Source organism: Venustampulla echinocandica (genome assembly GCF_003357145.1).
Source record: "Venustampulla echinocandica strain BP 5553 chromosome Unknown scaffold_0, whole genome shotgun sequence".
Taxonomy (NCBI): domain Eukaryota; kingdom Fungi; phylum Ascomycota; class Leotiomycetes; order Helotiales; family Pleuroascaceae; genus Venustampulla; species Venustampulla echinocandica.
Window position 1 is genome coordinate 3,262,150 of NW_022474205.1, and position 12,198 is coordinate 3,274,347.

Below are 12,198 nucleotides of genomic sequence, written 5' to 3' on the forward strand. Positions count from 1 at the left end.
ACTTCGAACTTGGGATGGACTAATTCAGCCTAGCAGCTCTATCAATTTTCTTTTATGTCTAGGCTTGTGTATTTTTTTGCCTTTCGCTTCTGACGTTCATGACTGTGGACTTATTTTCAAGGAGTGACTGCATTGTGTTGCATAGCGTCGTTCCTCAATACTCTGCATTGGGCTCAGCGACTGATATTTCCCACCTCGGAGAAATTCAAACAGTGGTTGCCAATATGGCAGGTCTCTTACCGGGGATTTCCTGATATCTGTCTCATTTTAGGGACCTACGGAAACTATGAAGGTCCGTGGCTGGCGAAATCTAGGATGCACGTCAGGGACTTAGATATATTTGAGAAGTTGAGCTTCGATTTCTTGCCCTTCCACACTTCGCCTTGTCCAGCATAGCTAGGTAGTCTGCGGCTTCTTGCAAAGTATAGAGTCTGGGGTCTTCCATGAATTGGGCTTTTTCCATCATTACCATTCGCCATCTACAGATGCCCATTCCTTTCCACTGTCCAACAACAAGTTTTATGTGTTACTCCTTGGCGGCATACCCAGCTGAGCACATGATCTGTTAGCTTTTGGCTGTAGCTAAGTGGTATTTTTATGCCCATGAATTTTACTTCCCCGGATATATTTGCACATGAGGACTTAGTGGGACCTAAATTCGGCGTTCTGGGTGCCTTTAAATACATATTTATCCCAGGAATATTGTTCTGGTACACTTTATAACAAGGACGAGAAGTGGATGTATAATGTCCTTTATCACATACTGGGAAAACTTGCATTTTAAGTTGAATAATCGCTATTTTACTCCATACAAGGCGTAGTAACAGTTTCAGAGCGCATTTTAACGGCATTCCCAATGGAAGTATGGCCCGATCGGCGCTCCGATCTAGGACAGCGATACCATGTTCATCCGCAGCAGGAGTGTCCCCCTAGTTTCGTAAAATCTCTCATAATTGCTGCGATGGCATTTAGTAGTAGTCATAAGCGTAATTAAGAATCCCTTTTGTATCCTTTCTCGGTCATTAGCCGTAAATAGGCTTGGCTCAGGCGCGAGGCTTGGATAGGCAGAGCAGATCGAGCGTCTGACTTAGGGAACTCTTGCCTGAGTCTCATTTTCTGTTCAAGTTGCCGCTTGTGTCTCTCATCTTGTTGAGCTGCTAGTGGGCCCAGGGGGTTTGGCCCTTGTGGCTGAGGTTGAGGAGCTTCCACAGGCAGGGGAACAATATTTGGATCTAGTCGGCCGGGGGAGATAACGTGTTGAGGCTGAGGCGACGGTAGGCAATGATTTGAGAATTGGCGGTAGTATCGCTCAGCCGGTGGCCATTTGATTTGCGGAGCTTGTGGAGGATATGGAACCTTCGTTCGTGGTAGAGGGGACGAGCTAGTGTGTAGAGGTGGAGGGGAATCATAACTTGACTGTAGTTGTTCAAGTTGACGTTTGGCACGACCGCTTGGGGTGTCAAACTTCCGAAGGTCTTGGCGGGGCGGTGCAGCAGGAAGCATAGCAAGATTATATTGGGTGAATCTCTGGGAATTACCTGGTGGATGAGGCGCCGGCTTCTTCTGTGGGGTACTTGGTGTAGCTGTCCGAGGATCCTGGCCAGAGGGTTGGGGATTCAGGTATAACGACACTGGCTCTCTGGTGAGACCACCTTGTCGCCACGAGCCACGGATGATTGGCAAGCCATCATAAGATGGTTGTGGGGAGTCTAGCTTGGGCGAGCCCTTTTGAATAGATCTTGATATCTCAGGAGACCCCAGTACCGTGTCCTGATTATCGCAGCTCTTGAGGGCCCTGGATTGTAGATGGCGTGCAGTATCATTTATTACCGAACATCTTCGTGGTGCTCCATGAGGTATAGAAACAAAGCTCTCTTTAGATCTTGATCCCTGGCATCGCGGGTTCGTAGTTTCCTTCGTTGAAGATGACTCCGCCCCATCATAATGACCGTTGCCAGTAATATCAAGTGTATTTCTTCGAGGCCGCTTTGCACTCCGTTCGGGTGTTGGCTTCCGTGTATCTGCAAACATTTTCTACGGCTTGTCTGGGTATTCGGTGACGTCCCCCTTGGGGATAAGGATGATGTTGCGGCTGTTGGAGTTGGGAGTGTTTGAAATGTGATTTCTGGTTTGAGTTGTTGTCTTATATCAGTATCAGTATGTCACAGGACTTTTATATTTTGACAGATGTCAGCCTGTGATTCACTGTAACCTACGTGAGATTCATTATTCACTAAGGCTAGAAAGTAGGATTCCTTCACAAGAAGCGAAGTGACTATTTTGTAGACTACAATGTCGCTGCACAAGACACTGCAAGCTTGTCTTTATTTGATTCATGCCTGCTCGGTGGTTGATGGCGAACTCGCATGGCTTCATGAATTGGTAAATTGTAACTGGGTAGTTATCTCTCTGCAAACAAAAACTTAATTAATTATATAGTTATCTCACCGCAAACCAGCCAAAGACATTTTATACAGGACACACCACTATCTTGAACTATATTTTGACAATCAAAATGACAAAAGTATTTCATAATCCAAAATTACAACGCCCAATTTCAGTGTTGGTATAATTCTCAGGCTGCGTTAATCTAAGGCTGATTTCAAACCAAAGATACCATCCGCGAGTCGGAAAGGGTCGGTATGTGACAGTGCCAGTCCAGTTACACGAAGTAGAAAGTGGTGACAGCTCCGTACTAACCGTCCTTTGTACTCCGATGCAAACCATGATTACAAACGTGCTTCACCGCCCAACACCTAAATATAAACTAATTAATCCTGCATCTGCCTAATAACATTCACAGTAATTATCATATTCAAAACCAGGATGAAAAGCAATAGCTAGAATAGGGAAGAGGTTACCCCTAACAATAAACTTCAAGTCTAGCTATATAGCTACTCCAGCCAAACTATACCTCTATATCTCATAACTATACTCGATATTTTAGAAAATAAATCAGAAACTCCTTTTCGATATATGCACTATACCTCTAGCAAATTCCAACAGTTTAGGAAACTCCGAGAATCCATCCACCCAACGTATATGACAGAATCAAACCGTCTAAACACCGTAATACCATAGCGCCATACATCCCGCAAAATAAAACACTGGAGGAGTAGCTGTGTTCAACCTCGGTTCGAGGTAAAAGTCCATTAATACCGAAGAAGTCAAACCGTGCTGCTCAAAGTAGGTCTAGACCAGCAAAGCCATCGGCTGCGTCATCAAGGCTCTCCATTCTACAGGCAACACCTTCCAAATCCCACTAATCTCTCTCTTCACCGTAGGGCCTATCCACCACACTTGCTCCAACGTAGCAGCTAGAGCAAAGAAATGGGCAAGGATAACGAGCGCTCACGGTCTGTGCTGCTCAACGAAGTCGAGGAACATCTTGGGTACAAGAAGAGGAAATGCCATCACACGTCGACAAATTCCCATTGGGTGCTCGTTGGCGGAGATGGCGGCCTGCGCGTTGCCTATGTATGAGACTGTTTGTTCGTAGGCATCTTGTGTCTCCGGGAGCCAGGGTTCCTTATCCAAAGGAGGTTCTCGGCTAAGAAGCGTTGCGAGCAACGGGGTGCGATTTTCTGCAGCGAAGAGGCATTTAGTGTCGTCTAATTGTGGTGAAGCCTTTATGATCGCCATGATTTTAGCGTTCTTATCATCGATGATGGCGTGGATCGCAACACTAAGTACTGATCCTGCTCCACGAGCCATTTGGAGCCACTCCATAGACGCGGAGTACGGTTCTAGCTTTCGATCTTGGAGCGAGGCAAAGGCATCAATTAAAATCATGGTCGAGGCAAAACACACCGCTCTGCGCTTTCTCTACTAAGTTCTGATACAGCACGGCGATGCTCGTGTAGTGAGAGGCCTACGTAGGCTTGCCGGGCAGCACGCAGTTCCGGATTCTCAGGATCGGACTTTAGCAGATGGAGGGCAGAGATAGAGAGCATCTCGTAGAGGAGGTTGTCATACTGGAGTACCAGTTTGGGCAATTCAATCGACCAGGTTGAGAGGACGTCAGGGTTGTGGCATGCTGGGAGGGTAACAGATGTGTTGGCAACGTAATTCTGACACAAGCGAAGTTCAAGTTTCCTTCTAGCAGTACTTTCAGGGATGGAGAAGAAGCTGTTACTCTCCAGATCGGGGACAGTGTCGACGTGCTGTAATACTTCTGGGCCCACGCGGAGGTAGGGGTTTGAATAACCCTTGAGAAGCCCCGGCTTTTCGGAGTCTGGGGTAGTGGTGAAGGAGACGTGCTTGTGTTTCCCGCGTCTTTACAAATTTGATTGAATTTCAGCAGAGGAGCGGGCTCTTTGTCGTAGATGCAGGAGACACAGCTAGGTCATAGGATCAGCACACGCATCTTGGTCAAGATTGACGAAGACAACAATAGCTGAGTGCTGGGGCCATCTTGCAGTGAGATATCCTTTCTCCCGTCCAATTTGCCGATGTGGGGAGCTTGGAAACGCAGTTATATGCTATGATTCAGGCGGTGCATGTAGCATATGTTGTTCCACCCCAAAGGGAAATATCTTTTTCGAGGAAAATGAACATACTGGCGGGTACAGCTCCCACATATCGGGTGGGTTTCATCACACTGGAGTCAATGTCAATACCATGCTCTCACCGGAAGTTGTGCTTTCGGGGGAGGCGAATCTCGGGCGCTTGCATGATCGATGAATCAGGACAGGTCTACTCGTAAGGGTTCGCTTTGCCACATTAACCCCTTGCATGTGAAATTCAAGGAACAGAAAATGGTCGCGCAAAATCTCGAAGGTATGAAGTAATGTCGACAGCAATAGGAGTGAAAATAGGAATCTAGAAATGGAATATCGGAGTTCCGCCGCCTTGGGCAGAGAAAGGGAAAAGAAGACATATTTATCGCCTAAAGATACATTGACCGGGCCTTTCAATTTGGATACGGACACGCGCGACGCAACAGCTACAGAAAGCAGGAAGATGTAAAATGACGCACCTTGACTCGTCTTGCACGACACCGGTGGCATCCCGTTCTCGACTTCGTATGGTACAGTCTTGGCAGTTTCGTCTTCGCCTGTGTTTGGGTGTGGTCACTGTTGGAGGCCGTCGAGGTGCTCCTGTTCCTTGCATGTGGCTGCTTGTTCTTGTTCTGTGGCATGCTGCAGTAGAGAGTATAGAGCCGCAAATGAAATGGCTTCTAGGAAGACGGTGCTTGTGTTTAGATGATTGTAGGAGCCGTCGCATTGCACTGCACTACGCTACAGTACCTAATCGAGCGAGAGTGAAAGAGAGCGCGTGGCTCTGATGAATGCCGATGTCGAAGCCTCTGGCTCTGGAGTGTGAAATAGATCTCTGTATCGTGAAGCCGTAATGTTTAGAAGAGGACGAAGGTGTGGAAGCTTTCTTATAGCAGCGTGATTTTGCCTCTGTGAGGTGCTTTTTAGAACATCTAATTGGGTGACGCCGCTGCAAGCAGCACGGTACATGACGGCTTTAAAGCTCAATTTAGACTCGCCTAGGTATTAAAAGGCCCTGTAGGTTGCAAACTCAAGGAGTCACATGGAATGTAGATTCGACGGATGGATTTGAAAGTACTCAGTAGTCAACTCTGACCTCCACCTCGAATGCTAAGGATTCACTTGAAAAATGCAGCGCAAGGAACGAAATGCAGTTGTATCTCCCCAAAAGCTAACGCGAAAATGGGAACTTGAGAAAATGGACACAGTTTTCTCTCAAGATTGATCTGTCTTGATGGAAGTAAATTAGGCTATTCTAGTATCGTCTTCAAAAAGTCTGGGCCGTTTGACGACGGTCTACGGGGTATAACGCTTTGGTCTTTTGGCTTGTGAGGAAGACGAAAGTATAACGTGCAGGAAAGGCAGAAAGGTCCCGTTAAAGTGGAGTCGCGCCAGATAATTGAGCTGAATGCTTGCTTGTGGACGTGATGGAGTAATCCGAATCCAAGCGCCACGGCCAACCCTCTACAGGTTTCAAGCTTCTCGGAAGTCGTCCGCGAAATGCGCTTGTTTTTCCCACATAGACTCAGAATTATAGCCAATCAAGGTAGCAATTATAGATGCTTGCAGATCAGGCTTGGCTCGTCACCAGCAACAAAACAAACTCGCAAATCTACGTCTTACCTCCTTCAATGGCAACAACTCTTGGCTCAGGGCCCAGTGAAACATTTGCGAATCCCCCAGGTATTTTCGCTTTGAATGACGTCAAGATATCAAACACAATCTGATTTGAATGGAGATGCTCTCTCAGACACATTGAAGATTGAAGGGAAACAAACCTTTTGTTTCTATTCTGATTATATGTCTTACAGAACCCAGCGTAAGGAGTGGGTCAAGGGTAGGGGAATTCGATCGGATGAACAAATCGAGTTGTGTTACGTTCCTAATTCTGAAAAATCCCACAACTCAAGAATAAACACAGAGATTCCCTCATTACTTCATTTCCTGCCACGTAGGTTTCCCCATAGAATTGACTTCCAGTTTCGTTTCTTGCTGCCCCTTCCTGTATATCCTTCCTGCTGTTCTTCTTTGCCCAGGTTGGTAGTCACTCTCCGCACCATGTCTTTCCAGTTCGCGTTTGATGCTGGCTCTCACCCTCAACCGCAGACTCGGTTCCAGACACAAATTCCTCATCCTTTGTATGTCCTTCCAGTTGTTCTTCTTTGCCTTCAATGTGTTCGTCTACGTTGCAGATCCGCTCGGGACTTCTTAGACAGTCGCTTGATAATCGTTCTGGAAATGGCATCTGTATGTTGTCTGCCTGTTTAGTTAGCCAGATTCTAATGTAAAATGTTCCCGACTACCCACAGTGTTGTTTTCTGCTTTGGAAGTTTGGTAAGGACCGGTATTGGCTTGATGCTCGCGGAGGACCGCAAGAATTATTTGGACCTTCGCATCAACAAAAATCAAGCGATTTATAAGTTCCGCAGGGCAGTGATTCTGTATGAGTGAGTACTGCGGAATGATTATTGGATATTAAGGTCTTACTTTCAGTTCCTCCAATTCCACCGCGACTTGGCCTGGTCTGAGACGGCCGACACCTTAGCAGGTAAAGGAACATGTTATTGCCACCAAGTCTTCCTTGTGGTATTCCTCGTTTTCGAATTTGTTCCGAGACAAATCGGCATGCATGACAGCCTCAAAAGCTTTGTCGTTATCATCGTCAGTAAATAACGGAGTGGTAAACTGCTTGCGAACACAACGGAGAAGGATGTTCTGCCGAGGTGACAAATTTGCGAAGAATCTGGGGAAGTCGTTCGTGAGGCGTGACGCAAGAGAAACAATGAGGAGGTGAGGTGAGTCTTGGTTTGTGATCTTGATTGCATGGGGAGTAAGGCTGCCTACGGAAACAAGAAGACAGGCAGCGATGGGTGATGAGTTATCAATATAGTAGAACCCATGTATACAAAATAAAACAAAACTCATCAACTCTCGCACATCACAGCCAACCCGTCAATTATCCTCCAAAACCTCCACTCAGCAAGCACATGGACCTCCTCCATCTCCGCCTCAAGCACCAGCACGCTCCCCAGACCCGCGCCGTCTCTCTTCCTCGCACCTCTATCCAATTCCTGCGCACTCTGTTCTAACAACCCTATAATCGCCTGCCACCCCGGTGTCCCTGCCCCTTTCAAACCGGACTCGAGTGGTGATAACTTGAGCGATAAGCTGAGCACAAACTTCGAGCGCTAGATCTGTTCCGTGATGTTTGCTACGGGGTAAATTGGGAGCGGAGGCGTCTGCGGATCGTATGAGTCAAATATAGCGGTTCCAATTTGAAGGTTGAGAAATCATCATCAAAAAAACGTGAAGATTCAGGGCGTGCAGCGGATTTGGGCAGAGAAGAGGGGGGCCCTTTAATATCATGTGAGGCGGCGCTAAGGGCTGCCCCCCTAACCTGCGACCCCCCATGCATTTGGTGTGCCTTCCCGGGCTGTCTCAAAACATCTACTTTGTACATATTCCATTCTTATTGCAGTATCAGAAATCAAATGTTTCAGTCGAACTCTACGCTGTTGTCAATTTAGTTTCTGTAAACGCAGTTTTGCAAAACCCTCAAATCTGGTCTGGTGAAGGCGCAGTGTCGGTCCGGGCAGGGGCAACTCTTCGATGTGACAGGACTGGAGTTGGCTCTCCGCACAGCTCGCAGGCACAAGTTCAAAACATCCACGGCGCAAAAACTCCCACACTTCTCTAGGGCGGAAGGCATAGGCGCGACTTTGCTCACAGCAACCACTGCGCCTCTCAGTGCTTCGTTTTCCACTTGACCATTATGATCCGCTCCCTCACGGTGCGCTATTGGCCACCTTCAAAAGCGCCTACCGTACGAAAGACCCCTACATAGGAAGAATAGGCGCCAGGAGGCGGCTCAGCCCTGCCCAGCGCCCACCCTCACGCTGCAACTTCCCTTGTCCCAAAACACCAACTGCATTCAAAATTCCTTCCGATCAAGGAGCAAGTTACCTTCCAATTAAATAGATTTTATCCGAGAATCGTGTTTCTTCATTGGCTCCTCCGTCTATCGGCTGGGCGCTGCCAAATCCGCTTGATTCTGCTTCATCCATAGCGTCAGAAACTAGTACCATCAGCGCTTGGAGTGATAGCTGCTGTTGGCCCTGGCGGACAACAAGTCCAACTGGCTCCTTTCTCAATAATGTCTCCCATCTTTCATTCATTTCCTTGCTCTATTCTACATATTTAATCTCCCCAAGTTACTGCTGCCTATGTTGTGGCGGAATTTGATCTTACTTCTACGTCCATACAGCAGTCATGACGCAGTTCTGTTTGTTGTTTGTCCTTGGAACATTCGTCGCTCGAGCCTTTGCAGCAGATCCCGCACTACCATTTGCCATGACCTGGTCCAGCAAGAGCTTTGGACCAGATGGACCATGGCAAGCGGTGCAAATCGGCATTGGAACGCCCGCGCAACAAGTGGCTCTCTATCCTGGAGGAACCTTTCGCTCACACCTTTTAACACCGAGGATTTGTTCCAACGTTACTCTGTCACCGAACGCCTGTTTTGCCTCGGCGGGTGGCCTTTACGCCGTCGAGAGCTCAACCACCGCCCTAGGAACAATTATACGTTTCCCAGCAGCGACTGATTTCACCCATGGCGGCCTTCAAGTCCAGGGCACACAAGGAATTGGTACATTGGATCAGATGATTATTGGGACATCGGATGGTCTCAGAAACACGATCACTGTGCCAAACGTAACTATCGCCGTGTATGACGATATCGCTGCCGTCTATCCAAGCGGCTCTATCAAAGCATTACAAGTAGGAACATTTGGCTTGGGTTACCTGGGAACTGCGAACCAAAGTTTTACGCAGCCTGGCCAGCCTACTATCAACGGAAGTCTAATACCAGGTTATCTACAGGCCGCAAATTTGACGCCTTCAAACTCTTTCGGATTGCAAATTGGATCTGTTAGATCGAAGATCAAAGGCTCTCTTTACTTTGGCGGTTACGACCAAACTCGAATTTGTGGTGATATTTCGACGCAACAAGGAGCCTTTGCAGGAATTGAGCCCGATGACGACGGAAAGAAAGGACTTATCGATCTGCTCGATATCGCGATCAACGTAATCGATGGCTCTTCTCCTTTCAATACATCCACAATAAGCAATCTCCTTGCTACTGGCAACTCTTCGATTGGCCCTGCTTTGTCAGTCTCAATGCTTCCGGAAGCTCCGTACCTGGATTTGCCAAAAAGCAGTTGCGATGCCATTGCTGCTTGGCTTCCAGTGACATACAATGCCGACCTTGGTCTCTACACATGGAACACCAACGACCCACGGTACACCCAGATTGTCTCTTCTCCCTCCGTTCTCAGTTTTGTCTTCCGCAAAGGCCAGAGCAATACGCAGAACATCACGATCAATGTGCCTTTCATGCTCCTCAACCTGACTCTCGAAGCACCTCTGGTCACGTCGACCGCCCCATATTTCCCTTGCAATGCGCAATCCAACGGCAGGTACTCGTTAGGCCGTGCCTTTCTCCAAGCGGCGTTTGTGGGGGCGAACTGGAATGCCAACAACAACCAGGGCGTATGGTGGCTTGCACAAGCCCCGGGTCCAAACATAGGGTCACAGATCACCGTTCAAACCATCCGCGACCAGGATGCGTCTATTTCGCCATCTTCCAACGACTGGGCGGCTAGTTGGAAGGGTGTCTTGGTGCCATTCAGTGGGAAGTCAGCCAGCACAGCAACGACCAGCCCATCAGCAGCAACGAACACCGCATCGTCTTTGAATACCACAAATTCATCTAATGGGCTCACACAGGGGGCAAAGGCTGGTATTGGTGCAGGCATTGCCGTCTGTGGTCTCGGGATCATATCCCTGTGCGCCTTTCTCTACCTCCGGAAATATAACAGGAAGAATGAAACACCTTTGAGAGGAATATCGACTGCTAGGACCACGGCGTCGAGCATTAACGGCGTTGGGTCACCACATGAGAAATATCGGGACGGCGGTTATGGACCAGCCGAATTGAATAGCCATGAACCAGCCGAGTTGAATAGCCATGAACCTAAGAACAGTCATCAGATCCAGAACGACCAGGTTCAGCTTGTATATGAGTTAGGAGGAGATGTGTACAAGTGATAATTGTCAATTGAGGGATGAGGGACATGTCTGTTTAAGAGCCATAATTGCTTTCTAGATACCTATTAATACCGACATATTTGTGTTCTGATGGGGTTGGCGCGTTTCTGCTTATATGTAAAAGTTCGTCACAACTCATTCCTGCATTAAATATCATTTAAATGAAGCCCTCACTAACCATCTCGCTCATCCTCTTCAAGTGTAATACCAACATGTACGCACTAGTCTCATCCAGATAATATTTCTTACTCCTGACAACCTCCGCCTCTCATAGTGCGGCCGGACCTATGGTGCTACGACAAATACACAATGCAGCAGGATTAGCAATTATTTGGTGCTGCGGGACGATAGAATCCGCCTCTATCCAGAACCTTACCAGGTACCACGTCAATCTCTGATGGACATGTCGACCTTATCGAGAGTCAATGTCTTCCAGCTCCTCGTCGTCCGCGGGATCAGGCTCTCCCTTATTGAGAAAAGCCCACCGAAAGAAATCCTTGACGTTGTCACGCTTGATCTCTGAGACTGGCACGTCTAAGAACCATTTTTGAAGATGCTGCCCCGGGTTAGGGATAGTCCTGTTACAGCGCTGGAAGAGTAGACGACGGCTTTCGCGGCAGGCGGGCGTGGGGTGCGCCGCGGCTGTCTGAAGGTAGAATTTACGCGGAAGGTAGACCAGGAGGTAAAGTGCTGCCTCGAAGACAACCCAGGCATCTAGTACCCAAGGGAGACGGAGGCATAATGGAGAGACAAGAGAGATGACTATGCAATGTAGGATACTGAACGGTGCAATCCAGTGGAGGAAAAATATACAGGATCGAATGAAGACATAGTCCCAGACTGTATTTCCTATCATGTCAAAGATGGCGTCGCTAGCGGTGCTGCCAACGACACCCCTGATGTGGTTGTAAACGAAGCACGGGTGGTGATGGCTTTCAACACCAACCTTTTTCTCTAATGGCGCCTCGAATGACAGCTCATCGTAGGCTGATGCGGACTTATATCTGATCTGACAATTTTCGCCTAACGTTTGCTAGCAGCGGAGCAGGATCGTGATATGATTCAACTGCCCATTAACCGTCAGATCTTAGATCTTCACGACCAGTCCGGCTGGCGTGGTCCAATTCCTGGTGTAGCTCTGAGATAAGAGCATACGTGATACTCTTCTACCTGAGTTGTCACTTCCAGCACGACCTTGATAGGATTAGGGTGGCCAACTCCTATTCTGGCTCCCACAGCTGCCCTACTGTCGCCCCACTACACCATTTCAACCCTCAGTTTTGTGCTGCCCTCCAAGTTCACCATCCTTCTATTTTGCATATGCTTAAACAGTCCATCGATTGACTCATTCGCGCTTCCATATCTTCCACTGACTCCCTTCCTCCCCTTTCTCCCTCACCCACCTCCACCTCCTCGTGTATTCCCTCCATACCCTCTCTTCCTTCTCATCCATTCCTTCGTCTTATCATGGAGACTCTTGAAATATATGCAATTTGCGTCGGCGGCGTCTTTGCTGTGTTCTTTATTCTTACCTTCCGTCTATGCCTCTTACAATTAGTTAAATATATTATTCTTTTGCTGTGCAAAGTCTTCA

General features: G+C 47.9%; 4 protein-coding genes across 4 annotated transcripts; 1 reads left to right on the forward strand and 3 right to left on the reverse strand.

The window, feature by feature from the left end:
- Positions 1–990: 990 nt before the first annotated feature.
- Positions 991–2,031, reverse strand: BP5553_01013 (uncharacterized protein; the record flags this gene model as incomplete). The annotated part of the gene is made up of 1 exon (XM_032009636.1): positions 991–2,031. The coding sequence occupies one exon, from the start codon at positions 2,029–2,031 to the stop codon at positions 991–993; it is 1,041 nt and encodes a 346-aa protein (XP_031873690.1).
- A 1,320-nt stretch (positions 2,032–3,351) lies between these two features.
- BP5553_01014 (uncharacterized protein) lies at positions 3,352–3,792 on the reverse strand (the record flags this gene model as incomplete). Its single annotated transcript, XM_032009637.1, has 1 exon — positions 3,352–3,792. One exon carries the CDS (start codon positions 3,790–3,792, stop codon positions 3,352–3,354), a length of 441 nt encoding a protein of 146 aa, XP_031873691.1.
- Positions 3,793–6,543: 2,751 nt separating this feature from the next.
- On the reverse strand, positions 6,544–6,744 carry BP5553_01015 (uncharacterized protein; the record flags this gene model as incomplete). Its single annotated transcript, XM_032009638.1, has 1 exon — positions 6,544–6,744. One exon carries the CDS (start codon positions 6,742–6,744, stop codon positions 6,544–6,546), a length of 201 nt encoding a protein of 66 aa, XP_031873692.1.
- Positions 6,745–8,768: 2,024 nt separating this feature from the next.
- On the forward strand, positions 8,769–10,604 carry BP5553_01016 (Acid protease; the record flags this gene model as incomplete). The annotated part of the gene is made up of 1 exon (XM_032009639.1): positions 8,769–10,604. One exon carries the CDS (start codon positions 8,769–8,771, stop codon positions 10,602–10,604), a length of 1,836 nt encoding a protein of 611 aa, XP_031873693.1.
- Positions 10,605–12,198: the final 1,594 nt, after the last annotated feature.